This window comes from Lolium rigidum, chromosome 2 (genome assembly GCF_022539505.1).
Source record: "Lolium rigidum isolate FL_2022 chromosome 2, APGP_CSIRO_Lrig_0.1, whole genome shotgun sequence".
NCBI classification, from domain to species: Eukaryota; Viridiplantae; Streptophyta; class Magnoliopsida; order Poales; family Poaceae; genus Lolium; species Lolium rigidum.
In genome coordinates this window covers 151,372,282-151,398,059 of record NC_061509.1, presented here as the reverse complement: position 1 = coordinate 151,398,059, position 25,778 = coordinate 151,372,282, and the positions used below count along the sequence as shown (strand labels likewise).

General features: G+C 45.5%; 1 protein-coding gene and 1 pseudogene across 1 annotated transcript; both read right to left on the bottom strand.

The window, feature by feature from the left end:
- Nucleotides 1–3,110: 3,110 nt before the first annotated feature.
- On the bottom strand, nt 3,111–9,046 carry LOC124690228 (3-isopropylmalate dehydratase small subunit 1-like). Its single transcript, XM_047223640.1, has 3 exons — nt 9,038–9,046; nt 8,042–8,888; nt 3,111–3,419 (listed from the first exon to the last, which is right to left on the bottom strand). The coding sequence occupies exons 1-2, from the start codon at nt 9,044–9,046 to the stop codon at nt 8,049–8,051; spliced, it is 849 nt and encodes a 282-aa protein (XP_047079596.1). The 3' UTR covers nt 3,111–3,419; nt 8,042–8,048.
- Nucleotides 9,047–20,064: 11,018 nt separating this feature from the next.
- Nucleotides 20,065–24,722, bottom strand: LOC124690226 (annotated as a pseudogene).
- Between the last annotated feature and the right edge of the window lie 1,056 nt (nt 24,723–25,778).

The window sequence follows — 25,778 nt, the reverse complement described above, 5'->3', positions numbered from 1 at the left end:
CACTTCCTGAAGCTTCATCTTGGTAGGAGTATCTAAATATCAATGTAGAAGTCACTAACGAGAACGTCTCCAAACAGCTGCAGACGGATCTGATTGAGCATCAGTGGACATTGGCTGACCATGAAGATCATGCCTAGAGAAATACTATCTTATTTTCATGTAGACTTTTAAAAATTTAAATGTAATAACTATGACTTCGTTGATTTCCTTATTTTGTTGTTTGGAAACTTCATAAATTGATGCAAACGCGGAAATGCTTCGGGCCGCTGGAGCCACCCCTAGGTGCAAACGGACGCACGGACAAAAACGGTCTGTCTCGCGTCCGCCGCGCGACGTAAACGGACATTTCGTACGTCTGAAATGTGTCGCGCCGCTGGAGATGCCCTTACATGTTGATATTCAAACATGCCCTATCACGGTTGTAGTGCCAAGCTGTTTGTCCAACTTTAATCGTAGGGTCACCAAGAGAAAATAGGTGGCGGACGGATTACGGGTGCAGTTTTTGTTAAGGGCCTTAGATCGACTAGGGTAGATCCTAATCTAGGTACCAACTATCTCTGTAAAGCAAGTGCTATGTACCGTGAGAGGGAGAGGGAGATGTGAGAGGGGAAGGGTACCTTCTCCCTTCGAGGAGGACGAATCCGCCGACGTAGACATGGTGGTGGCGGTGGCGTGAGCGAGCTGTGACGGTGGTGGAGTTTCCCGTCAACGCGCGCTAACCCTAGATCGGTAGGGGTTTGTTGGTGGGGGCACATTGAACCTCGTATCGTGTGCCACCGGTCCCCACCTCTTTATATAGCGCAGTGTGACAGGGGCCGTCGACCATAGTGGGTTGAGCGCCCCCGATCAAGACGCAGGTCAAGGGGCTGGGTGGGCCGTTGGGCCCACTAGGGAAAGAGGTCATCCTAACAGTTTTAGCTTCAAAGTTGACGGGAGAACGCAGGGTTTAGTTCGATGATCCATCTCGCGCAATTAAATGCATGCTGATTGCTGGCAAAGGATTCAAGGGTTGACATGAATTTGAGCTGATGCTCATGCGTTGGCTAGGCACTGGAGGATGTCAACAGGCGGGTGCCGACGACCCTTACCCGTACAGAAGAGGAGCGGGAGCGGGAGTTTGACCTAGACGCGCTGCACTTCAAGTCGCGTCGCTCTCGCGCGCCATGGGACGACATAGCTGTTTGCATGATTGGCAGAGCTGTCCGCTACAGATCGTAAAGACAAAAAAACAGCGTCGGCGTCCCAAAACAACACTGAGCAACACGCGGCGGCGCAACGCAACGCAACGCGAGCGGCAAACCCCGTCAAAATCATCACAAAAGTCAGAGACTTGCCGGCAGCTAGCTTGAAAGTCTTGAGCTAGGTGGCACCGGAAAGTGCAGTACGAACCACAGCAGTCACTCGATCACTTCGGTTCTTGATCGAGGAGGCGAATCGATCGCCGTCCGTCCGTCGTTTTCGGTCGGCGCGCTGAGGCGGCAGCGTCGCGCGAGACCATTGATGGCGGCCGATCGAGCTTGCGGCCGACCCTGTACACACCCACGCACACGCTCCAACCTCCGGCAAGCTTCCCTCGCGCGCACTTCTCCGACGAACCGGAGACGGGTTTCTTCAGCCACCAATCGCGTCGACCACGCGCCGCGGGCGCGGAGAGCGGTCGATCGTTCTCCAATGCACTGCCGGCGATACGGCGAGGGAACAGGTGTCAGGTGGGGGCGGTCGACGGCGAAGGCTACGTCTGCTGACCCCTACGTGCGATTTGTCAACCGGCCGACTACGCGCGCCGCTCGTCAAATGCAGTTAGACCTCGCTGTGACGCGGGTGCTGAAAAAGGCGTGCTTGGCGCGGGCGGTGCGCGGGGACGAGACGCAACAGCAGATGGCTGGGAGCCGTCGACGTCACAGGGACGACGAAGTTGCCGTGTTCATAGCCGGAAGTCGGCGTGCCGACGCAGCGACTGTCGCTAGAGGACAGCACGGACAGATAGCTCGTTAGCTCGTTACCATATCCGCACTGTGAGTCTGTGACTGACGGGAACAGGGAGATTATCAGATAGCACTGTGAGTCTGTTTTGTTGTGAGTTGTTACTCGTCACTCCAGCGTCATCTACCAGGAAAAAAAGACTTGTTTACACCTCAGTACGCAAGAAATAGAATTCGATTAACGCTAGGTCTAGGTACGGTTAAATTCAGATTATCACGACTATCTATCTTTATTAAGTACGTATACACAACAACATACTGGAAAAAAAAACGAGGAAACTCACAAGCAAGCAACCTAATAGCTTCTGACGATCCGTAGCAAAGCATACGCTTCGTTGGGCGAATCGCCCATTACAGGAACAACGCCCTGCGTTGCAACGTCAGGTTCCCAATCAAATGACTCAAACGGTCTATTTGCAGGGAGCATATGGTTTGTTACGGATTACCGTCGGGCATATCACCCATTACATGCCTAGACGGGAACGCCAGACTCCCAAACAAATGACAGAATGACACTGGCACTACAATACTGACTCTGCAAACTCCTACGTCTAACCTCGTGCGCTACTCGGTTAATTTACATCTCTTGCTGGAAACTGACACTGCAAGACGAAAACCAAGACGGAGCTTCGGATCATCGATGATTGGCGATGCTGGAGAGAAATTTATCTTTCCGGTGTCCATGCATGCTTGACTAGCTGTGCATCTGTCTCCATTACGAATTACAACTACAATTGTCTGTGTAGGACTTGTCCTCATACTGTTTCTGATGACCAAAGTTTGGGTCCCGCTCTCCAAGCAGTCAACCAGCTCTGCATATTACTCGGAAGACTCCACTAAATTATACTTCACGGGTTGCTGTTCAACCAACACCCCCAAAAAAGGAACATTGGAATACATCAATCATACTGACCACCCTAAAGTAAAGCTGTGCATAGTACTCGGAATTCCATCTTTCAAGAGAAGAACGATCTTTATATGATCCAGCGAATTGTTCCTCTTCTAAATTTGATCCTCTCCATAAACCAAGTTATACCAAAGAAAAGCCAGTCACTTCACTGAATAGGAAACCAAGTGAATTTCCTTTTCCTCACTGAACAGAAACACCAAAAGCAACAAAATTCAATCTGCCGCTGCAAATAATTATAACATGCTAAAGTTATAAACAGAAGTTGACATCAAAGATTTTATTCATACTAATCCAGAGGGTAGCAGGAACAAAGAAAACTATTACATGGGTGTAAAATCTCATTCAATACAACAAAGTTCAGTACTCTGGGACCTAGTTTTTGCACACAATGGCTGGTACAAGCCTATGAAAAAAGAGCAGTGCAACTGCTGGACAACCGCACATAGAGGCGCACCAATTCTTACTCATAAACCAGTCTTGCCACCTGCAGAGGCCTCTCATCTAATCTGACAGTAGATAAAGCTTACCTGGAAATAAATGTCCAATTGTTAGCACTACTTACACATAAGATACACCCCAGTATGAAAGAAGGTGCTACGACAGAAGTTTACAGTTCAGCATCGAGTTCCATTATCATCACATCATGGTACACAAGTGTTGGAAAATATGTAAGGCCGCCTACTGTTAAAATAATTTTGATAGTAGAAAAAAAAAAGTTACTGTAGATGCCAGATATACATCTCCAAAAAATACACTAGAAATAATAGAGATTTATCGAGTACTGCATGCAATAGTATGACTGAACTGCCACATTCCATACACATCTCACTGCTTCTCTAAACTGAAAATAGACGTGGCCTTTGACATTAGGCCTTGCATATTTTTCAACAATATGCTAATCATTCTAGCTAAGAAAGTGTTCCTAACAAATGAAAGTTGAAGTGATATCCAAATGAAATTTGACTAATGTACACCCCGATCTTCAAGCATATGGATTACTTCATAGTTCATACTTTTGGCTGAAATTTTATAAAACTTTCTAATTGTGTGATTTCCCAGTTTATTGGATATAGATTTCTATTTACTGGAAATAGATAAGAGGGAAAACAAATGTGTAAAAATACATGTGTTTTTACCATTGCTGTGATGCAACATGGCAAGCAAAGAACATGCCCACATATCATTGAGGTGTCAGAACAAAAGCCCTTGTATTGGTACGGTACAGTAGCAAGGAATGGCTGGCCCACATGTCACAAAGTGAGTTTCAACAAGAAAGGACTTTGTAGCTTTGATGCAAGCAAACCCGAAAAGAAAAGTGGGACTGATAAGAGTTCTGATCTCAGTAATGCAGAAGACGGTTGATCCCGGTTTGCCGGCTTGACAATTGAATCAACCACACGTTACAGACTTACAGCAGAATGCAGAGAAGGAAAATCCGAGACCTCCACCTCTCAACTACTCTGCGACGACCACAACCAAGATCCTATTGCTCAGCAGCTGGATAGACGAGCCCATGGTCGTGGTGGGCTATCTCCTATATAGGCTATAAGCATGTCTTCTCCTCATGTGGACATAAGTACACACTCCCATTCGAGTTCGAAAACCATAATTCCCTTCGAGCAACAAGGTCGATTTTGCGCAGGCAAGGTGCTTCAAAGGCCACTCTTGGAGTTGTTTTGCTGCTCCTTCCTAAGTGTCAATCCACCGCCCTTGCTGCAACCTTGTGGAGTGGTGTTGTATCTATGAAGAGAGACACAAAGGGTCCTAAGGCACAGTCGGGGAGTAGTTTCTCACCCTTCTACTGTGAAGAGTAGTACTCGTAGTCTGCAAGTCTTTGGTGTGGTGAACACGTGTAGATTATTTCTCTGTGTGATTGCTCTGATATCTCTATTATTACTTCTTCCTGCAAACTTTTGTGCGGTCCCGATTCTTGTTTATTGCTAATCCTGAGAGCTTTGAAATTTTCGTTTCATATTGACTTTTTCAGTACCTAGCAACATTGGTTGTAGCATCCGCCTTATGTGCGTAGCTCTTTAACTTTTAGTTGTGATAAGTATAGATCCTGGGGTGCTTCTCTACTATTGTGCCTTTTTAGAAGTGCAAGCTCTGGCTGCAGTACTTCAGGAGCACACATGCTTGTTCCACTATATTTTCGTTAATTATTATGAGAACTCTAGATGCTTGTGAAATCTGTTGTATCTCAGTTACTATGATGCTTAAAAGTGTATTCCTGGCCTTCGTAATTTGATTTGTATGATAATTATTCAGAGTTCCCTTAATTCCTTACGATTATTTTGTATTGGTTTACTACTATTTTTTTAGCAATCTGATGTCACTAGACTGTAAGAGCATTGCATGTGAGTCTTTGCTGATATATGTGATACAGTTTTCCTAGTTATTTCATAAGTTTTAGAGCAATGCATGTCTTGTGTATGCAATTTTATAACCTTGAGATTAAAAGTAGCAAAGAATCTTAGCCTAATTAACTCGAGTAATTTGCAGCCTTGGGTGGGATATCAAATCCCTGCAACTTTATCTAACATTTTGCCGAGTTGTGTCTTTCTTACGCGAGTTCGGGGCGATTTCCAGTTATTTATGAAACCAGGTCAAGTTCAACTCAGTGAAACAGCAACTCATAGTTCAAAAGAACAGCACAGCAGCAGCTATCATGAAGTATCACAGAAGCATCTGATTTTCACATTGAAAAAAAAAATCAATTTGATAGAACTATGGCAGGCACTTAAAGAACATCCATATGCGCTGCTGCTAGGCGTACCACCAACGGGATATGGAAACAGAAATGTAGGCAAGTGCAACCCATTACTTTGATGCTTGTAGTATCATGGCTATAAATCATGGCAGCAACGTGTGACAAACGGTTGCCAAAAGCACATGAAGATCAAGATACAAACCACAACCGAGGGGGGAGCCTGTTGTGGCCTAAAGAACAAAATCACCATTGAGGGATAAGTAAAAATAGGTTCCATGGGCCATGTTGATCAAAGAGATGAGGGTCCAAGCAGATCAAGGAAGTTCTAGGTGTGCCGAGCTTGATTTGTGTGATTGGGAGGGTAGCAAAATACTTCCTTGAAACGGCGCAAGAAAAAGAGTTGGTTACCTTCCATTCGGTTTTGGATGTAGTAATAGTCTTCTTCCCTAGTGTCGAGGTCTAGGACTCAGATAACCACAGGGCGGTAGATCGAGGCCCAACACGAGAACTAGGTGTACTAGGGAGACCATGACATCAATTTGGAGTGCAAGACAAGTCAAGATTACTTGCCCGGGATATCGTTGGAATCGACTTAGATCAGATCTAGACGTACCTTCTCAGATGTAATCAACTAGGCTCCTTGTAACCCTAATCCCTGGACGTGTATATAAGGCAGGGAGTGGGGCCACAAACAGGAGTAGGGATTTTTTTACCGGGGCGCCGAACCTGTACAAACCTGTGTTATAGTGCTACCATTGAGATCTTCTAGGCACATCACCCCTATTCTCTATTGTCAGTAAAATACCTCGACAACTGACGCTCGCCATGGGGCCCAGTGCTTAAATCTACAAGATCCTCGAATGATTGTGTCAAGATCAACTAAACGTCTCTGCTTCCACACCTGGTCAGGGAGTTCCGCTTTGGATCCCTGAACTTCATCGCCAACTCAGCCTACTGAGGCTCCACGACTCGGTGATGAAGTTTAGTTATCCAAAGCAGAAACCCCGACCAGGTGTGTAGGCAGAGACGTCACACTGGAAACAATCCATCAAGGATCTTGTAGATGAAAACGCGAAGGACTTCACAGCGGGGGCCAATTGTTCAGGTATTTTAAAAACAATAGATGATAAGGGGTGATACGCCAAGAAGATCCGATGATTTCACACGAACACAGATTTATAAAAGGTTTAGGCCCCAAGAAACAATTGTGCAGTAAAAACCCTGCTCCTACTAGTGACTAGATTATTCCTTTTGCTCAATTGCGATCTCGAGAGGGAGTCTCGAGGGTGCTATGGTGGTGGCATTGCCTGTAGGGTTGCAAATTAGAAGATTGGTGCATGAAGGCGAAGTCTTCTGTTACGAATCGACTCAGCACGTAACCTACCCAACTTATATACATGGGTTACGGATTAGAGTTACAAAGGGCCGAGTCAATTTCATAACATCTAGATCTGATATGAGTCGGTTACAATGATACCCTGGGAATTCCAGTGCAGGTAATCTTGGCTTGTGTTGTACTCCAAGTTGTTGATGCGCCCTGGTCACCTTCGTATGTCGACTTCTCGTGTTGGGCCGCCCTAGGCCTAATGGGCCTCTTTCTGCCCCTATGAGGGTATCCGAGTACCAAGACCTTGATACTAGGGTAAAAAGGCTATTACTACATCCGTAACCGGATAGAATCGTTGTCTAGAAGTATTTTGCTACCCAAGTAAGGTCTCTAGGGAAGAACACTTACTAAATCCAAAATCGGGTCAAAGAGAATCAACCCCTTTTTCTGGCATTATTTCCAAGGATTAAGTACGCACAATTTCAGATCAAAAAGGGTGACACAGAACCAGGGGAGGAGGGGTGGCTGCAAAATCGTCAATATCAGTTGAGGCTTCTAGCCTCTCCACTGCTAGTTGAACTTGAGGCCGAGGCCAACCTCAGGATTAGGGACAAGTCTGCAGATTTGACTATGGCAGGCAAATCCTAAGTTATTTGGCTTTACAGTCATTTTAACAGATATCACGTCTACACTAATATGTTTGATCCATTGCTGGGTCTTACGTGTGTTTTGGGACAAAACAAAGATGCTGAGATTACATACATATTCAAAATTATTGCAAGAAATGAACTTTGTACTGCTTAGATTAACTTCACATAAAAAACCTTGTTAGTTGCACTTCTAAAGTAAGTTACTCCATTATAGTGCAATTCAAACTACGAAGTGCAATATTGCCTCATCTGTCAATCACCACCCTATAAGAGCAATTGCAATTGTAGTCTCAAACCAAATGTTTGCTAAAAAGATGCTCAATAATTTCCCCCTTTTGACTACTAACCTATCCAGATGCCTAACAATTTTACATTCATGACATAGTCACAGGCTCACAGCAAGCACACTAGCAAATCATATCAGCAAAATTGGAAGTTCGGTAGCGGCAGAAAAGGACTCACTTTTCATTCAGGCAGATTTCGATGCAATCATTCCAGTCTTGCGGGCATAAGCGAAGATCCCACCAGCCTCAATAACCGGGCCTGCATCACCAATAGGCTTGAGCTTGTACTGCTTGCCGGAGGTGTGGTTAATCAAGACGGAGCTATCGAGGTCGACCGTGACCACATCCCCGGTCTTGCACTCCTTGCTGGCGCCGCTGTCGGCGAGCTCCAGAGGGTACACCTCCCCGGTGGCGACGGAGTTGCGGAAGAAGATGCGGGCGTAGCCCTCGGCGACGACGGCGCGCGCGCCGGCGGCTCCGAGCGCGACGGGCGCGTGCTCGCGGGAGGAGCCGCACCCGAAGTTGGCCCCGCCGATGATGACGGCGTAGCGGGACGACTCCTCGCCGGGGACCACGAAGGGGACGGGGTAGGCGGCGGTCGGGAGGCCCACGAAGGCGAAAGAGCCGAGCTTGCGGTACTCGTCGGGCTTGGACGGCACCAGGGTCAGGTGCTCGGCCGGGATGATCTGGTCGGTGTCGATGTTGTCCCCCACGACGTAGCACTCGCCGTGGAACGCGGCGGACGACGGCGAGGCCCCCGTGGCGGCGGCCGCGGTTAGGGGCCGAGCGCGGCGGCATCTCAGCGAGACGGCGGCGGGGAAGCGAGGGGTGGCCTGGGTGCGGGCTCTGGTGGGCGCTCGGCTGGGGGCTACCGCCGCGGCCACCGTCGCCGCGTCCGTCAACGATAGAAGAGGAGCCGCCGTCATGGTGGCGAGTCCGTGTGGTGGTGGTGGAGAGTGGAGAGGGAGGTTAGGGCCGGCGGCTTCTTCGGTCAGATTGCAGATTGCAGCGACAGGTTTTGGAGGCTCTCATTTCGTAAGCGCTACGAAACATTGGAACACCGGCCCATTACCATGTTCTGGGCTACAGAACTACTGTATTTGGATATTGGCCTTGTTCTGATTCATATTCCTCTAAAAACATTTTCTCAAAAAATCCACTAAAAAGTGCACACTGAGGCCATGTTTGGTAATGATATAGTAGTTTTCTTCAAAATCCAATACAGTCCCATCCCAATGGATTGGGTACTAGGGATAAATGGGATTTGGTGGGATTGAATACATGATTTCACCGAAACCTTGCGGGGGAATTATCCCACTTATCCCGCAAATACACCAGTGCCACACCAGGCCTTAGTGAGGTCATTACCCTAGGTAAACTTAGTGTGGTCAATTTTTGTGTGCTAGACACGAAAATGGGTTAGGAAAACACCAGTATGTCCTAGTTTTCATGATACAGTAACCATCTCCCAGCGTCCAAAATGGTGTGTTATAAGTAATAACCCATAGGAACATAGTGTTTCAACAACATCCTAGTAACCATCTGACGGGATGCCTAGAAATCGTTTAAGGATGTCAAAACATCGTGATATAGCCCATAAAAGCGACTATAACGCGAGATGACAAGTTTTTATGATCTCCTAGTAACTCTTTGTTGAGATCCACTAGAACAAGGAATCATCGCAACATGTCATAATTGTGTGCTATAGCCACGGAAATGATCCAAAATCGCCAAAACAGCGAGCTTGTGCTGCTCCCACAGGACCCAACAACGGTGTTCGTGAATCCACGAAAATGGCTCGAAGATGTGGAAACAAAGCTTTTTGGGACATCCTAGTAGTCCTTTACATGGATCTATCGAACTTAGATTCGTTGCTGGACCCCAAAACGGTGTACTAATGTCAATACATTTTCCATAAATGTTTGTACATTTAATATCTTTCCCTTCAGTTATTCTCCTTTTTTGGTTTCCTTGGCTGGCAAGTACTTGTAATAAAATACTACGTTTGTTCATAAAAGAATGCTGCAAGTTTATCTAAATTTAAATGTGTCTAGACACTTTTAAGTGTATAGATATATCAAAATTTAGAAAAAATATTTGATATCTTTTTTTGCGAATCACATAATCATACTCTTTGTTCATTATTAACAGACGTTACATCATTGACGAGGAAAGGTCTGATGGGAAACGGGGATAGCAGGCTGTTTTGCTGCATCACGCGCAGCAAGGTAGCAGCCAAGAACCCCACCCAGTCCCAGGATTTTTTTATGGAAAGGACCACCTACCCAGTGTATTGTCAAAAGGACCACCTCGCGAGTGAATTGTCAAAACAGGCCAAATGCCGCCAACGCTGTGGCGGCAAGTGCCTGCCGCCGTCCGCTGTGGCGGCACGTTGGCTAGTTAACAGCGCGAGGGTGAGTTGACGACGCTGGTGGGCCCTGCTGCCACGGTAGCTGGCGACATGCTGAAGTGGTGCATGCCTCCATGGGCTCTGGCGGCATTTCCTGCACTCGCTCACTTGCGGCAGCAGCAGCTAGTGATAAAAAAATATCACAACATGCATACACAAACGACATCTGCACTCATACTACATGTCATGTGGTACTTGGTATAGGTCCATTTTGTCTATTCTATCCTCGTGAGCTTGTGATTAACGGCAACATCAACGCTGACATATGGTCACTACCAGGACATGTCGCCAGAGCCGGTGGTGGCATGCACCACATCAGCATGCCGCCAGGGACCATGACGGTAGGGCCCACCAGCGCCATCAGCTCGCCATGCCGCCGTCAACTAGATAACATGCCGCCACAGCTGAGGGCAGCAGACACTTGCCGCCACAGCCAATGGCGGCACGTGATTCTTTTTAGCAATTCACTCGCAAGGTGGTCTTTTTTAGCAATATACACTGAAACAAGTGGTCCTTTTCGTTAAAAATTCTAGTCCCAGTGCCCTCATTCAACCTGAAATCTTGTTGGCGTGCGGCCGCCCAAACGACGCGCCGAGCGGGCGGTGTCGTGGCCACCTGATCCTTTTCAGGTGTCTTTTTGTCCGGTGGGTGCACGTGGGTGAGTTTTTTTACTAACCGTTGCTCTCGTCATGGGTCCCACATGTCGGTGACCGGGTTGGTTTGGTTTCGTCGTGAGAAAAATAACTACACCGCTGTTCGAATTTGGGGGATCGTGCCCACTTCTCCACTCCGCATCCTGCGGTTCCCCTATCTCCTCTCTCGGCAGCGGCGGACCTCGCCGGCGATTGCGCGGCGATTTTGGTGGTTGCTCGGAGGCTGTAGGGGTCGGCGGGGTGGCGCTCCGCAACGGGGGCGACCGGATCGGAGACGCCGACCTCGGGAGCTACTCGCCGCGGCGAGGAGGCGGGTGGCGCTCCGCAACGGGCTACTGGATCTCAGCGGCGAGTCAATCAGCGCCGAGGACGTGTTCCGCCGCCGCGCCGCCGTGCACTCCCGTGTCGCGGTAATTACTCCCTCCTCCCCTGCAGCACTCTACCCGCGATTTGGTAGTAGTTGGCCTCTACCCGCGGCGAGGTGGCGCGGAACTCTAGGTTGAGGTCGACCGCGCCGAGGTGAGGTCGACCGCTGCGAGGTGGCGCGGCGAGGTGGCGCGGAGAGGTTGGGGGTGCTCGCCTCCCCGTTGATTTTTTGCGATGATGGTGGGCGTGATGGCGATGACGGGCCTGGGCGGGCCGTTCCCGCGGCGGCTGCTGCTGCGCTGCGCGGTCTGGACGGCGGCGAGGATGTGGTGGGCCTTGAGGAGCTCGCTGGGGTCGGGGTGGGGCCACTTGCGGACGTCGATGGCGTGGCGGCCGACGAAGACGGGGCCGTGGTGGACCTGGTTGTGCGCGAAGGCTTTCGGTCTCGGCGACTGTGGTGGTGGTGGTGACGGTGGTGGATGTGGTTGTGGTGGTGGTGATGGTGGCGGTGGCGTTGGAGCTGACGAGCGTGAGCGGCGGGGTGACAAGCGAGACGATGTGTGTGGCGGGGTTGAGTGGCGGGGTGGGGAGGAAGAGGAGGAAGACGACGAGGCGGGAGAAGCGGAAGCCCACGGTCATGGATTTGGCGCAGAAGAGCGTGTGCAGGATGAGCCAGGTGGTGGGCAGCTACGGCTTGGCCAGCTCCGGCGCGGAGTCCGGCGAGGCCGCCGACAGCGGGAGCTTCATGTCGCCGGGCGGCGAGATTTCCTCGTGGCTGCTTCGGCCGGCGCGTGTGAACTCCGAACCGCTCAGCTTGCGAAGTGATTGCGAGGTTGGGTTTGGGTCGGGCGAGAGGGGTCGAGGGAGTTTTGAGGTTTTTTTCCGGATAAGTTGATGTTGTAGTTGCTTTTTGTATTATCGTTATTGCTAATACAGGTGTGCTTGTTGCCTGTAGTGGTAGGAAACTTGCTTATGCACTCGGTAGAAAACATGCTTATGCGGTTATGCGGTTTTGCGAGTGGTAGAAAAATTGCTTATGTACTTTGTTTTTGTTCCATTTTTGTTTGTTGCTAATCCAGATCTGTTTGATGGCTGTAGTGGTAGAAAACTTGCTACAATAGTTTGAGATGGTTATCTACAGGTTCATATTGTTATTTTGGTTGACTATGTTGATACAATAGTTGCTTGTCACACCTACGCAGGTTCATAGTTTGAGATGATTAGGTGGATTTAACTTTTTTGAGCCAGCATTTTGATTTTCATACTTATCTTTATTTTCTGTTGCTCTGGGTTGAAGACCACCATCTAGGTTGTTTATGCATATTGAAAACATGAGGCTATGTCTTCCTAGGTTCAAGTCTAAAACCAATCACACCTTATGAATTTGCTTTTAGTTTTGATTCAGGTGTGTATTGAAAATAAAGGCTAGGACCTATACTTGAGTTTTTCTTATAGACTGAATGAAGAGTTGTATTTTGATTTTATAATTTTGTACTTTTGTTTGTTGCTCAACTAGAAATGTTTTTTGTTGCATGTACTGCTATGTTTTTTTTGTTGCCTTTATTGAAATGTTTGTTGCTCTAGTGCTATGTTTTGTTGCCTCTAGTGCTATTAAAGTTGATATGCAGAATGAATCTTTTTTGTTTTTGCATAGTTTGCTTTTATTTGGGTTGTTATTGCTCAACTTTGCTATGTTTGTTGCCTGTAGTGCTAGTAAAGTTGCTATGTAGATTCAGTTCTTCCTCTTTGTAAATTTTCATGTTGATAAGGTTACCTACTTATCATTTGTTTTTTTAGCAAAATAGGTGTGCTAAAATGGTAGGAACTGATCCGTCTGAAGTAGCTGGGTCTTCTTCAGGTCACCAGCAAGTTCAGGTTAGTTTCCTTTTTTTAATCTTTTTGTTTTTTTGCTTTTCTGTAATTTGTATTCACTTAAATGGTTGGGTCCTTTTTTCTCCTACAAACTTTTATATGTGTTTATATGTGTGTTGACTCCCCAATGCAGCCTACCAGTCATATTGCAATGAAACAGAAGGCTGCACTGTCGGTAGAGGGCATCCTCCAAAAAGGAAGAACATCAACAAGGTGGTACCACAAAAGACCGGGGATGCTTGGAGCTCGGAAGAAGACAGACAACGAAACGTAAAGAAAAGGAAGTTAAGAAAAAAATGGATAGCGCGGATGTAAGTTTACTCGTACTCACGATGCATCATTTCTTACACGAGCATTTTTGTATAATTGTCTGTTCTTGGTAGGTTCTTTTGTAACATGCGATAAATTTAAGAGTTGATGGGACTTTTAGGAGTAACTTTTTTTCTTTTTCTATTTCTTGTGCAACTTGGCTATGCAGGAAATAAGAAACGGGGCATCACCATCCCGTTTCTTTGCTCTAAATGGTGATCTTAATGCTGATCAAAGGATTGCCATACTTAAGATGGACTTAGGTGGTCTTCTCAACATCGGTGCATGCACTATGCCCGTTGATCTCAGCCAATGGGTGATGAAGTGTTATGATCATGCGAAATCAGAGTTAGTGATACCCAACGTGGGGAAGATACCGATTGACGCTGAAAGTGTTTCAAGAGTTTGGGGGCTACCGAATTCCGGGCTCAAAGTTTGCTACGAGATGAAGACGGACATCATCAAAGCAATCAATGAGGAGTACGGTTTTCCTGGAACGAATGCTCCTGAAAAGACCGCATGGTGTAAGATGATAAAAGATATGAAAGGTGCTTCGATGATCGATTTCTCCGAGCTTGGGCTATTGTTGCTTTTGATTGCTTCCTTGCGCCGACTACCGGCCTTAAAGTTAGCCCACGTTGCTACCCTCGCTGTAAATAATATCAAGCTTCTTCCACGGACAAATATATGCCAATTTGTTGCCGATCGGATCGGGGTTGCTTTCGGCGCATTGGGAAATAAGAAGTCCGTTCATTGCTGCGTTTTTCATTTGGTGGTAAGTGTATTTTTTTCCTATGATGAACACAATACGGAGAATAGCATATATGAGGAAAATTATTGTTTACATTCAAACATTTTTAGTTGCTAGTTTTTGAGATATGACCAGCACTGTGTGTTAATTCATGTTTTCCATTGTTTTTAATCTCTGCGGTTGCTTTTTGGTACATACTTTTTGCACATGTACTCGTTGTTAGTTGCCTTGTTCAAGTCATAAATTGCCTCCCAACTATGTATTGCATAATCCACCAAGAGCTCTTTTTGGGTTTTATCAATGAATTTGTTGCCTTCAATCCATATTTACTTGCTTAGAAATACAGTTTTTAAGTTGCCTCACATGTAGTAGTTTTGCTTTTTTCTATCTATGATGTTTTTGTGAGCCAACAAGATTTTCAGGTAATTCAATTCTGTTTTGTGAGCCAAAACAATTTTTTCCAGATTTCATATATGTTTTTGTTGCCTATATTAGTAGTGAAGTTGCATGAATAGGAGCTGTAGTTGCCTATATTTGCCTTGAAGTTGCATGAAATTTAGTACAAAGTTGCTATTCATTTCAGATATTTTGATTATGAATTTTGCATGAAAATAGCTACTGTATTTGCCTTGAATTTTGCAGTCACTTTATAACCTCATAAAAATAGCTACTTGTTTCTTGTTTCTCCAATGCTTCCTTTTGCCCCCTCACACATCCTTTTTTTTAATGAGCTGATATCTGTACCTTGATTCACTAGAAGTTGATGAGGTTATAAGTGACCGCAATCCTCGTGTTGATGCCTGGGACAGCTCATTAATTAGCAAGGTGAAGAAGAAGGATAGGATTAGCCACTGGAGTTTTCGGCAAATTACAAGTATGCAATAGACCATAAACTTCTTTTTAATTTTGCTAAGATAACTTTTTCATTTCTTAGAAAGTTCACGAGTCTTCTTTTTCTATTGCCCTTACATCGATACATTTTTTCCAATTTTCTTTTATGAATTTAAAAACCAGCTGAAGGAGAAGTACGGGGACACTCAACGAGGTGGTCTTTTTGGAGGATTGCTAAAGGTCGAAGCAGTTACTTGCGTCTAATCTGCCACGAGACTACGACCAAAGTGTGAGCACCTAAAACAATACTTATTTCTTAGTTATAGCATAGTTTTTATATCATTCTTTTTCCACAGCTTATAATTGTTAAGAATTTGTTTACTGATTTCAATTGTTACAGAAGAAAAGGAAAATTTCTGCGTTGCTTTATGGTCTGTGCTCTGAATTTGAAGAGTCGATGGCAAAGTTTGTCCAGGGGATTGGCAATCTTGAGCAACGTACTGCTGCTGGAAGCACTACCCGTGCCAATGTAGTACCGAAGGAAAAACCACGAGAGGCCAACGAAGAGGCAGCGTATGAGTCACGAAGAAGAGGCAGCACTTCAAGATGATACCGATGACTCCGCAAATTCCGATGACGATGAAGGCGACAACATGGTATTGAATGATGATGATAGCGACGATGACGAAGGCAAGTAATTATCAAAACTCAAATGCAAAACATGAAACATTATAACGAGCAACTTCATGATCATTTAGATGCAATTTTAATTCCTATTACGAGCAACTAAAAGTATAAAGCGAGCAACTTCATTACCATCTGTAGCAATTAATTTACCGAGTACATGCAACTAGAACTGCATTTATCCGCAACTTTCCCAAATTTATTTTTCCATCGCAATTATTTTTGTCTCGCAAGTAAACTAATAAACACGAGCAACTTCATGACCATTTTCCGGCTATTTTTTTAATAGCCATTACATGCAACTACAACTTGTTCAAACTGCAACTTTTACCAAAATAAATAATCTATGCATAGTTTTTTGATTCCCCTTTTTCGTGTTAACGAGGAAGAAGATACCGAGGATGACAAGTGAGAATGATAACAACGATGACAACCGAGCTGACGCTGAGGATGATGGGGAACAACGTGATGACGCTGATGAGGAGGAGGGTGAAGGGAATGGGGACGATGACGAAGAGGAAGAGGAAGATGAAGAGGAAGAGGAAGGGGAACAGGGAGATGATGATGAATTTGATGGTAAAGGAGGTGATGACGGAGATGATGACAGTGATGGTGATGGAGGCAACAATGCTGCAACTGGCGGTCAGGGGGGACAAAACGACGATATGCATGATGACGAAGCTAGTGACGATTCTTTGACCACTGCGCAGTACTATCTTAATACCGGGAGTAAAAAGGGCGATGACAGTACGGGTGACAAGAGGAAAAAGAAAGATGATGCCGATGTTTTGCCAACGAGCAACAATGGAGGAAGCATCGGTGTCGACTTGTGCAGATTTGAGAAAAAGAGTAAGCTTGCGAGACATCCCTCCAACGGAAAAACATGTTGTTCTTGAGGAAAGGTCACATAATATCAAAGAAAATGTGTCCAAAGAACATTCAACCCCCAATGCTCGCACGTGAGGATGGATTGGCTTTCATCAATGCTATGCAAGGTAGCCCGGGGGCATACATGGAGTTTCATGGTCGAACTCCTAGTCACAGGACACAAGATGAGCAACATGATGAGCCCACATTGGGTAAACATGCAAGTGCCATGAAAAACATCAACAAACAGTCAGCTACTGAAGCTGTTCATGCAGGTTTGCAGGGAGAACATTCAAATGCCGGACTGAAGGCAACATCAGTCACAGTTGTTGCAACTTCCAGTAGCATACATGCAACTAATGCTGGAACTGAGGCAACTACAGCTAGGCCAGAGACAACTGCAAATCCAAGAGCCTTTCAAAGATCTTCGTCAGTCCAGCTGCATCATCCACCACAGCAGGCAACTCCTACCACCATGCAGGGGAATACACTGAGATGCCGCGCAACTCATGATGCCGGGGAGGCAACAACACCCGGACTCTGTTTGTACCTCACCAACCGATCATGCAACAAGTGTTGCAAACAAGGCAACTACCGGTTCACTTGCAGCAACAAGCCCTTTGGAACATGCAACTCCAGCCCTACGAGTGCCGGTTGTGCCCAAGCAATAGGGTGCAGTTTAGTCCTCCTACACGTCAAACATGCCCACCGCCATCTCCACACACAGCTCCTCGAGGGTCTTTGTCGCAGGATGAGGTATACGAGTTTGATCAACAAGAGCATCGCGTCACCGGTCATGCCCCGAAGATATGCAGCGCAGCAAATCTGCTGAAACAAAGGGGAAGGAACAAAGCAATTATAAGATGAAACTCCCGAGGACCAGGTCTGGAAGTGAGCTTCTGGAAGGGTATTGCAACGCGCCAACATTCAATCTTGGCCTGGAATTCGATTTGACTGAAAATCAAAATGCTGCAACATGTGCTCCCGCAGATGAAGAGTATGATGCTTTGGAAGGAATTGATCCCGAAGAGATTGAGAGGGTTTGTATTGCTGCCGAGCAAGCACGCGTGACACCGTGCACGAGCAACAAAGAACCGAACGAAATTCAATATCTCCAAACAGCTTTCAAACACCTATGAAAGAAGCGAGAGAATGTTGCAACTCGAATCAATATCGGGTGGTACAGAAGCTCAACAGTTCCTCATCAATTCCGGAGGAGGATAATCAAGCTTCCACCGTGCAAAAAATCTCCTTTTGTCAATGTTGATAGCACCAAACAGTTCCGAGTGCTCAGCCTGAAGTGAGCAAACCGTATGCTATGGTAATCCAGAGTATGCGGGAAGAAGCACTAGGCAACAGAATTCAGATGACAAAAGGTTTTCTCCTACCTACAACATGCACTAGTTTTCTTCCATGAATCAATGATGCATGCTTAGTTGCAAACACTTTTTTATTGCAACTTATCTATTTTGGGGTTGTCTTTCTCCCTTCAATTTCTTTACAGCCTTCATATCGTGGACTTTGGTGGATACCATATTACGGCCAAGGAACTCGCAAATTCAATGAAGCCAGGTGGTTGGCTACATAGTGCAGTTATGGAAGTGGGAATTCAGGCAATCACAAAGAACATGAAACCATCATCTAACAAGGTCATCATGCCACTGAGGATAGGAGTAAGTACAAGTCATGTACAGTATGAGAAACTTTTTTTTGTGTTGGACATGAAAATGCTGATTACTATTTTTTTGTTTTTTTTTGTTTCGTTTGCAAAGACTTGGTTGCAGAACCTCGACTTTAACCGCCATGAAATGAAGGAGCTGTTCAGTTATGAAAGACGTTTAGATAAGAAAGACATGGTATAACTTCCTTTCTTTTTCTCTGTATTTTTTAAATTTTTTATTGTTTGCATTTTTTCATGGTTGGTGCTAACCATGCAATTCATGCTAAAAACAACTTCGAAGCAACTTTCTTTACATACAAAGCAATTTCAATCCCATTCCAGGCAACACTCTCATTGTTTAAGAAGCAACTACTTTAGTGACTCCAGTATTATTTATCACCAACACAAAAACATTTTACGAGGCAACATTCTTTTCTTTTGTATAGCAAATACTTCCAAACAATAAGTAATTTCAAACCATACCCATCCAACATCCTTTATTACTACTACGTGTAATTTAGAACCAATTCAAGGCAAATACAGGTAGCTATTTTTTCATGCAAACTCATAACTAATAATTTATTTTTTAAACATGTTTGTACTTCTGGTGTTAAGATAGAATGAATAGAACTTTTGTACTAAATTTCATGCAACTTCAAGGCAAATATAGGCAACTACAGCTCCTATTCATGCAACTTCACTACTAATACAGGCAACACAGCCCATGTCTTCTCATGAATAACTTTTTTTTTACTAAATTTTTGCTCTGTTTTTATTTTAAGCTCTGACCAAACAGTAATTATATATGTCAAACTACCAGGTCATGATACCCGTCTCGCGAACCACTAAACAAGAAGACAAAAAATGAACCTCTCGTTAACCACTATTGGTTGTTAACCGTGAACATGAGGGACAAGAGGTATCAAGTGCTCGATTCATGGAGGACATTCAATGACAAAGCTCTAAGGGAAACTTACAAGAAGATCCGCACTACTTTGTCCATTCTATGGGAGGAGAACTACAACAAGTCTAAAATCAAAATAGACGATTTCATGTTGCAAGAAATAGCAGTGCCAAAGCAAACCAATAAGTAAGCAATACCACTTGTTTTATAACCTATGTTTTTATGCTTTTTTCTTTTCCACTTTGTGTTTAACATTCCATGGTCTTTTACTCACTGCCTTTTTATTTTCCTTGTTCTTTCTTTCTGTCGCGTCTTATGGTGTTGCAGCCGTGATTGTGGGGTTTGCACGCTCATGAATGCGGACGGCTGGGGAGGGAGATTGCCACCAGAATATAAAGCCGAGGATATCCCAAAGATAAGGAAGTTGCTGACGCACAGTTGGGTTACTTCAGAAGATAACAAAGGAAACTGGAGGCAAATTCTAAACATTTGAAGAACAAGTATGCAGACATCAATTCCTTTTTATTGGTTTCTACTTTTTTATAAATGTTATCAGTGCATCATTTTTACTAATTACATGTTATAATTCATCTCCTAATTCAGTTTTTTCATACTCGCCAGTACATGTCTGATATCAATGTTATCAAAGTTGCTTCATTGTCATCACAATTTGCTTGCACTAGTACTGCATTTTGCATCGTTTTAACCTAAAAGTTGCCACAACACATAACAGCAAGGAATTTTTGTCATATTTCAGAGTTGCACACTAGACTACAATAAGGGAGGCAAGACTTTTCTTTGATTTTTCAATAAGTCACAACTAATGTAGGCAACTAAAAGAGAAAAAAAAATAAAGCTCACGGAGAACTACAAAGGACTTGTGTTTCTGCAGTACTACAGAAACCTAAGCTTGCAAGTTGCAGAATTGTGCTCGAACGAACCACAAGTGTGACACTGAACTTTTTTCTTTGGATGCAACTCAAGAGCTGAAACTGTACGGTGCTCCTTAGTCCTCCCTTTAGTCGTTGTTTTTGCCGGGTCCCTAGGTTTCGTAGGGCTGATCGAGTGCACTAGTGGACGGGAGTGCTGACACAGGCTTCTTCTTCTTGAGCGACTTGTTCAAGTGAGATATCTCTGTTGCTGCAGCTCTCAAATGTTTGTTAACAATGGCAGTAGCTGCGTCTGTTCTACTAGCAATACGGGCAAGTTTTGTGAATCCCATATTGAGGTTCGCGTGCCGCAATTGCACTTGTGATTCTAGAGGCATAACATCTGGCTGTTCAGCAGACTGCTGCTGGCACATAACCACTCAAAGCACCTTGAGTCCACCTTTTAGGATATACCTATCTGGTATCTCATCAACACCAAGGTGGGTGAAGATCTTTAAGATGTGGCAACAAAGTATACCATCCCTGTCCATCTTGGAGCACTCACAAGTAATACGTCCCTTCTTCCTTATTAGCGGTTACCGAGTAGGTCCTAGAACCATATTTTGCGCACCATCCCCTGTTTGGCTCAAGCTTGTAAAAGTTGCAACCAAATGGTAACACATTGTACCTCCCAATCAGCTCAAACTCGTTCCGGAACCTCAAATATATGTCTCTGCAGTAAACTTTGAAAGCATGTTCCTCAACAGGGAATGGTGACCATAGACGAAGTTCCAAACAATCCGTCCTGTAATCATTACCCCTTCTTTCACAAGTACATGAGTCTGCAACTTCTCATACTGTTTTACAAAGTGTAGTATAGACTTTTTTGGGTTCGTATAGCGTTTGAGAATTGCATTAAAGCCCTCACTTCGTTGCGTGGATCGCAGGAATGGGAAGAATCCGTGCTTGAAGTAGCATGGTACCCACTTAGCACGATTAGCATAGAGAGTCGTAAAGTAAGAATTTGCACCACCAACAACCGGCCACTTGCCTACAAACGAGCCCATTTTGCCTCAAACTCCTCCGGTGAAAAGCTGAAATCGATGCAATCATTGAAATCTTCAGCTAAACCAGGGTTCCTGCCCAGTGTAGGGCCACATTTCAACTGTGCGTTCTGCATTATGTGCCAGCGACAATTACGGTGAACAGACGATGGGAATAATCTGCCAATCGAGACCGCCATAGCACCATCTTGGTCTGTGATAATATTGTCCGGGGCAAGACCGTTCATGGCAATAAGGAAACTCTCAAATAACCAATCATAGCTTGTTGCCAATTCTTGCTTAACAAATCCACAACCCAGACATGATGGACTCGCCCATGTTTATTTATCCCAATGAATGGCGCAAAAGGCATACTGTACTTATTTGTCAAGTAAGTTGCATCAAAGGAGACACGAGTCGTGGTAAGCCTCTCGCATATGCCTTCCGGGCAGCACCATCAACCCAGAAAATGTTTTCTACCCTGTCTTCGTCGTCCAATTTTAACCGGAAATAAAAGTCCGGATCCTTTTCTTCTTTAAGCTCTACAAAGTAGCCGACAACTTTAGCCCAGATCCCCATCTTTTGTTTCTTCTCTAGTCAGAGTTGCACAGTAGTTGGTGATTGTTTTGGTTGTGTATGGCACAAGCAACTCTGAACCATAAAATTCTGACATGATTTCCATCATTTTACCTGTTATTGAAAACAAAGTAGGAAATGGTTAGTTGGTTGTATTATAGTCCACAACTATTTTTTGCCTCACATTTTTCGAGCATTACTTTCCAAACTATTTTTACATGCATTTTTTCAATGACAACTTGCACAACATATCCTGGAATTTGACAAGTAAACCAGGCAACTACCTAAACAATCCATGAAATCATAGAACCATTCCAGGCTAGTACCAATTCAAGTGTCTGCAAGTAAATTAATAGAACAGGCAACTTCATGACCATTTTGCGAGCAACTTACTAACCATTACATGCAACTAGTTATTCTTTTCATGCAACTTTACAAATACTACTTTCACATTCTTTTTTTACTTTTCCAAATGATTCTTACCATCTAAATTTTTTTCCACATGCAACATACACAAATTTGCAGTATCAAAACTGAAAAACTTACCAGTTGTCAAATTTGTATTGTGAAGATTCTTCACAAATTCCTTTTCCTCCTTTGGCATGCCTTGGTGTGACCTCAGATACTTTGTGAGCGATGGTTTGTGGATAAGTGGATGGTTATGCTCAGGCACAAAGTGGATAACCTCCCACCTTCCATCAATTAACTTCACAACCATCTGGGCCTTGCAAAACGTGTGCACAATATTTTCTCTTTTACGCTTCTTGGGCGCCTTTTCTTTTCGCCCTTGAGCAGCAAGATCAGCCACAACGGAAGCAAGCTCTGCATTTTCAATATCAGCCTCATCTTCAGACACAGAATCAGGAATTGGCCCCACATCAACCTGCAACTCAGCCCCACCATCATCTTTCCTTGGTCTCCTGAATTTGTTGCAAGTGAACTGTCTGTTTCGTTTTTCTCCGGTGATTGTAGACCTCCTGTTACTATTTACTTTCACAGAGAAACCTTTCCTTGCAGCATGTGCATTGTAGTGCTCCTTAGCACCTTCCAACGTATCATAGCGCATGCCAACATGGGGGTCATTTGGCTGGGACGAAGCCTCATCCTCATTTCCATCTTGTGCAATTGAAGTAGTGTCCGTAGGAGCAACAAAAGGACCTGTGTATGTATTTGTTGCAGCGAGGTTCTACATTAACAACCGGGGCGTGAGTGTTCACGAGTGGGCTGTGGAGACTCGTCAATTGCCTCATCCAACGAGTTGTGTAAAATAATTGGGAGGTAAGATACCGGGTTCCTCATTAATATCAAAAGGAACCTCATTTAGATCAAGGAAATCCACTCCATGAGTACCAGGGACCTAGAAACAAATGACCCTTTTAGCAATTACAACAACACAAAATGTAACTCGGGCAAATAGTTAGTGAAAACAAGCAACTAACATGGGCATGGAAGCAACTAACATGCACAACCAAAGCAACTAACAACCACAAACAGAGCAACTAACATGCACAAACATGTAGCAAAAAACAGGTGGGTTTTGTAGGGAAGATGATGATGATGACAGTGAGTACTTTTTTGTTGCTATCAACATAATACTAATTTTTATGTTCATGCCTTACTACTTATGTATTGCATCTGCAATATTTACTTCTTACAACTACATTTTTTGACTTGGAACTAACACCTTGTTCTATAAACACATAGGCATCGTTGACAGAGAAGATATAAAGTGCAACAGGAATTGCAAAGGACAACATCATGACTTCCTCAACATCAATTGCTACTTTTACCTAGAACAGAATACACTTTTCTTGGCTAGGTGCACGCTCTAGTTTGCAGATATGTGGATTTGTACATAGCATGGAGTTCTTTCTAGATGTCAAGACCACTCGTTGAATATGTGTTCCATTTTTCGTTGATGGATCCTTACTTCTATTTTCTACTATGTGCCGTAGTGCGGACCTGCAAATTACTTGTTGCCTGGAAACATTTACTTGTTGCTTCTATTAAGCATTGAATTTCCATGCATGGTTTACAAAGTTACTCGCTTCTACTTTTGTGTCATCCTACATTACTTGTTGCCCGGGAAACATTTTTTGTTGCTTCTCTTATGCATGAAAGTTGCATGCATAGGCTAAAAAGTTGCTTACTCTACTATTTTCACCCTATTTTTTACAAGTTGCCTGGGAAACATTACTTGTTGCTTGTACTAGGCAAGGAATTTGCATGCATGGGTAACAAAGTTGCTTCCTTTTTGCTTGTTCTTCCTAGAATTATTACCAGCTTGCGAGTTCCTCATAGTACTTGCTTCAAATTGGCTACCAGTTGCATATTCTCGCCCGTATTTTTGCCTGTTACTACATGGGCACATAGTATGCATGGCTAACAAGAACAAAAGTTGCCTGATAGTTTCCAATCTAGATGGGAAACTTCAATCTAGATGCAGGAGCAAAATCCTACTACTGTATAGGCAAGAAACTTCACAGACAACTAGCAGGTATGTCCCATAGCTTCTCTTTGATGAAAAAAGAAGGCTATCGGGAGAGGAATAGGAGGATCTATAGGCAATTTCCGAAGGTTTCTGTTCAGTTTTTGTTACCTGATCCGAAGATCCCACTGGAAATCTTCACTGCTCCGGAGATGCTCGGTTCTTGGTTCGTAGACATGGAGAGCTGGGAGGTTGACGAAGGGATTTGGGAGCTTGACGAAGGGAGCTTGGAAGGGTACGAAGGGAGATGGGGAGCTGGAGGCAGACGAACGGCCTGAACGGAGCTGGGAGCTGCAGGTTGACGAAGAGCTGGTATGTTTTTCGTTCTGTTTTACGACAGATCTGGGCGTTGGGATCTGGGATCTGGGGGGAGCTAGGTTTGGGCGGGGATTGGAGGGAGGATCTCCCGCCCTGTTTTTTCGGGATCTGGTGCGTGCCAGAAAGAGCCAACCGGCACGCAGGTGGTGGACCAGGTGGCTTTCCTTTTTCAGCCAACCCGACAGGTACTTTCCTTTTTGGGCCGGCCGCTCGGTTTGACAATTGGGCATGCGGCCGCCCGCTAGCCGCGCCCCTCATTCAATTCCTGTCGACCGCTCGTGCGTATCTCCGACTCCAATTCCCCGTGATCCAGCATGACCCAGCACGCCTACGAGACGCGCTACCGCCGCCGCCGGCAAGCTGCGGCCAGAGCGGCTTCCCCTCCCGGCGCCCCGCCCAACAGCGGCGACATCCTCCAGGAGATCTTCCTCCGCTTGCCCCCGTTGCCCTCCTCCCTGCCTCGTGTCTCCCTCGTCTGCAAGCGGTGGCGCCGCCTCGCCGCAGACCCTGAGTTCCTCCTCCGCTTCCGCGCCCACCACGGGAAGGCGCCCCTCCTCGGGGTCTTCAACGATCACGGTGGGTGGGTCTCTTTCAACCCCGTCCTCAACCCTCCCGACCGCATAAGCCGCGAGCGATTGACCTTCACCCTGCGGACCGACTGCCGTGGCGCCCAGACCTACTACCCCAACCATGGCACGCTTCTCGGGTGCCGCCACGGGCGCCTCCTCATCCTCAACCACAGGGAGCCCGAGGTCCTCGTGTGCGACCCCATTACCGGGGAACAGCGCCGCATCGCTGTTCCGCCGGAGTTCGGCGAGCGCTCCATCCACCCTTCCAGGACTAAAGGGGCCGTGCTCTGCGCTGACGGCAGGCAGGGGCACGTGCACGGGGGCTGCCACTCCAGCCCCTTCAAGCTAGTTTTGGTGCAAACCTTCTTCCAAGAACACGCAGGCCGAACCTCTGCCTGCGTTTACTCGTCGGAGACCGGCAAGTGGAGCGGTCTCATCTCGGTGGCGAAGCAGTTTAACTGTAACGTTGATTTTTATCGCCCAGCAACCCTTGTTGGTGCTTCGCTTTGCTGGTGGCTTCCAGATACGTATGGTAGTATGAAAATACTCGAGTTTGATACTGGTAGGCAGAGTCTGTCCCTGATCGACAGGCTTCCTGTTCCAAATTTTGACATACATTGCAGCCAGATCATCCAGGGAGAGGATGGTGGCGTTGGAGCCGCCACATTGTCATACCCCAACCTCCAGTTGTGGGATTGGAAAGTCGATTGTGGTGCTGGTGTATGGATCATGCGGAAGACCGTTC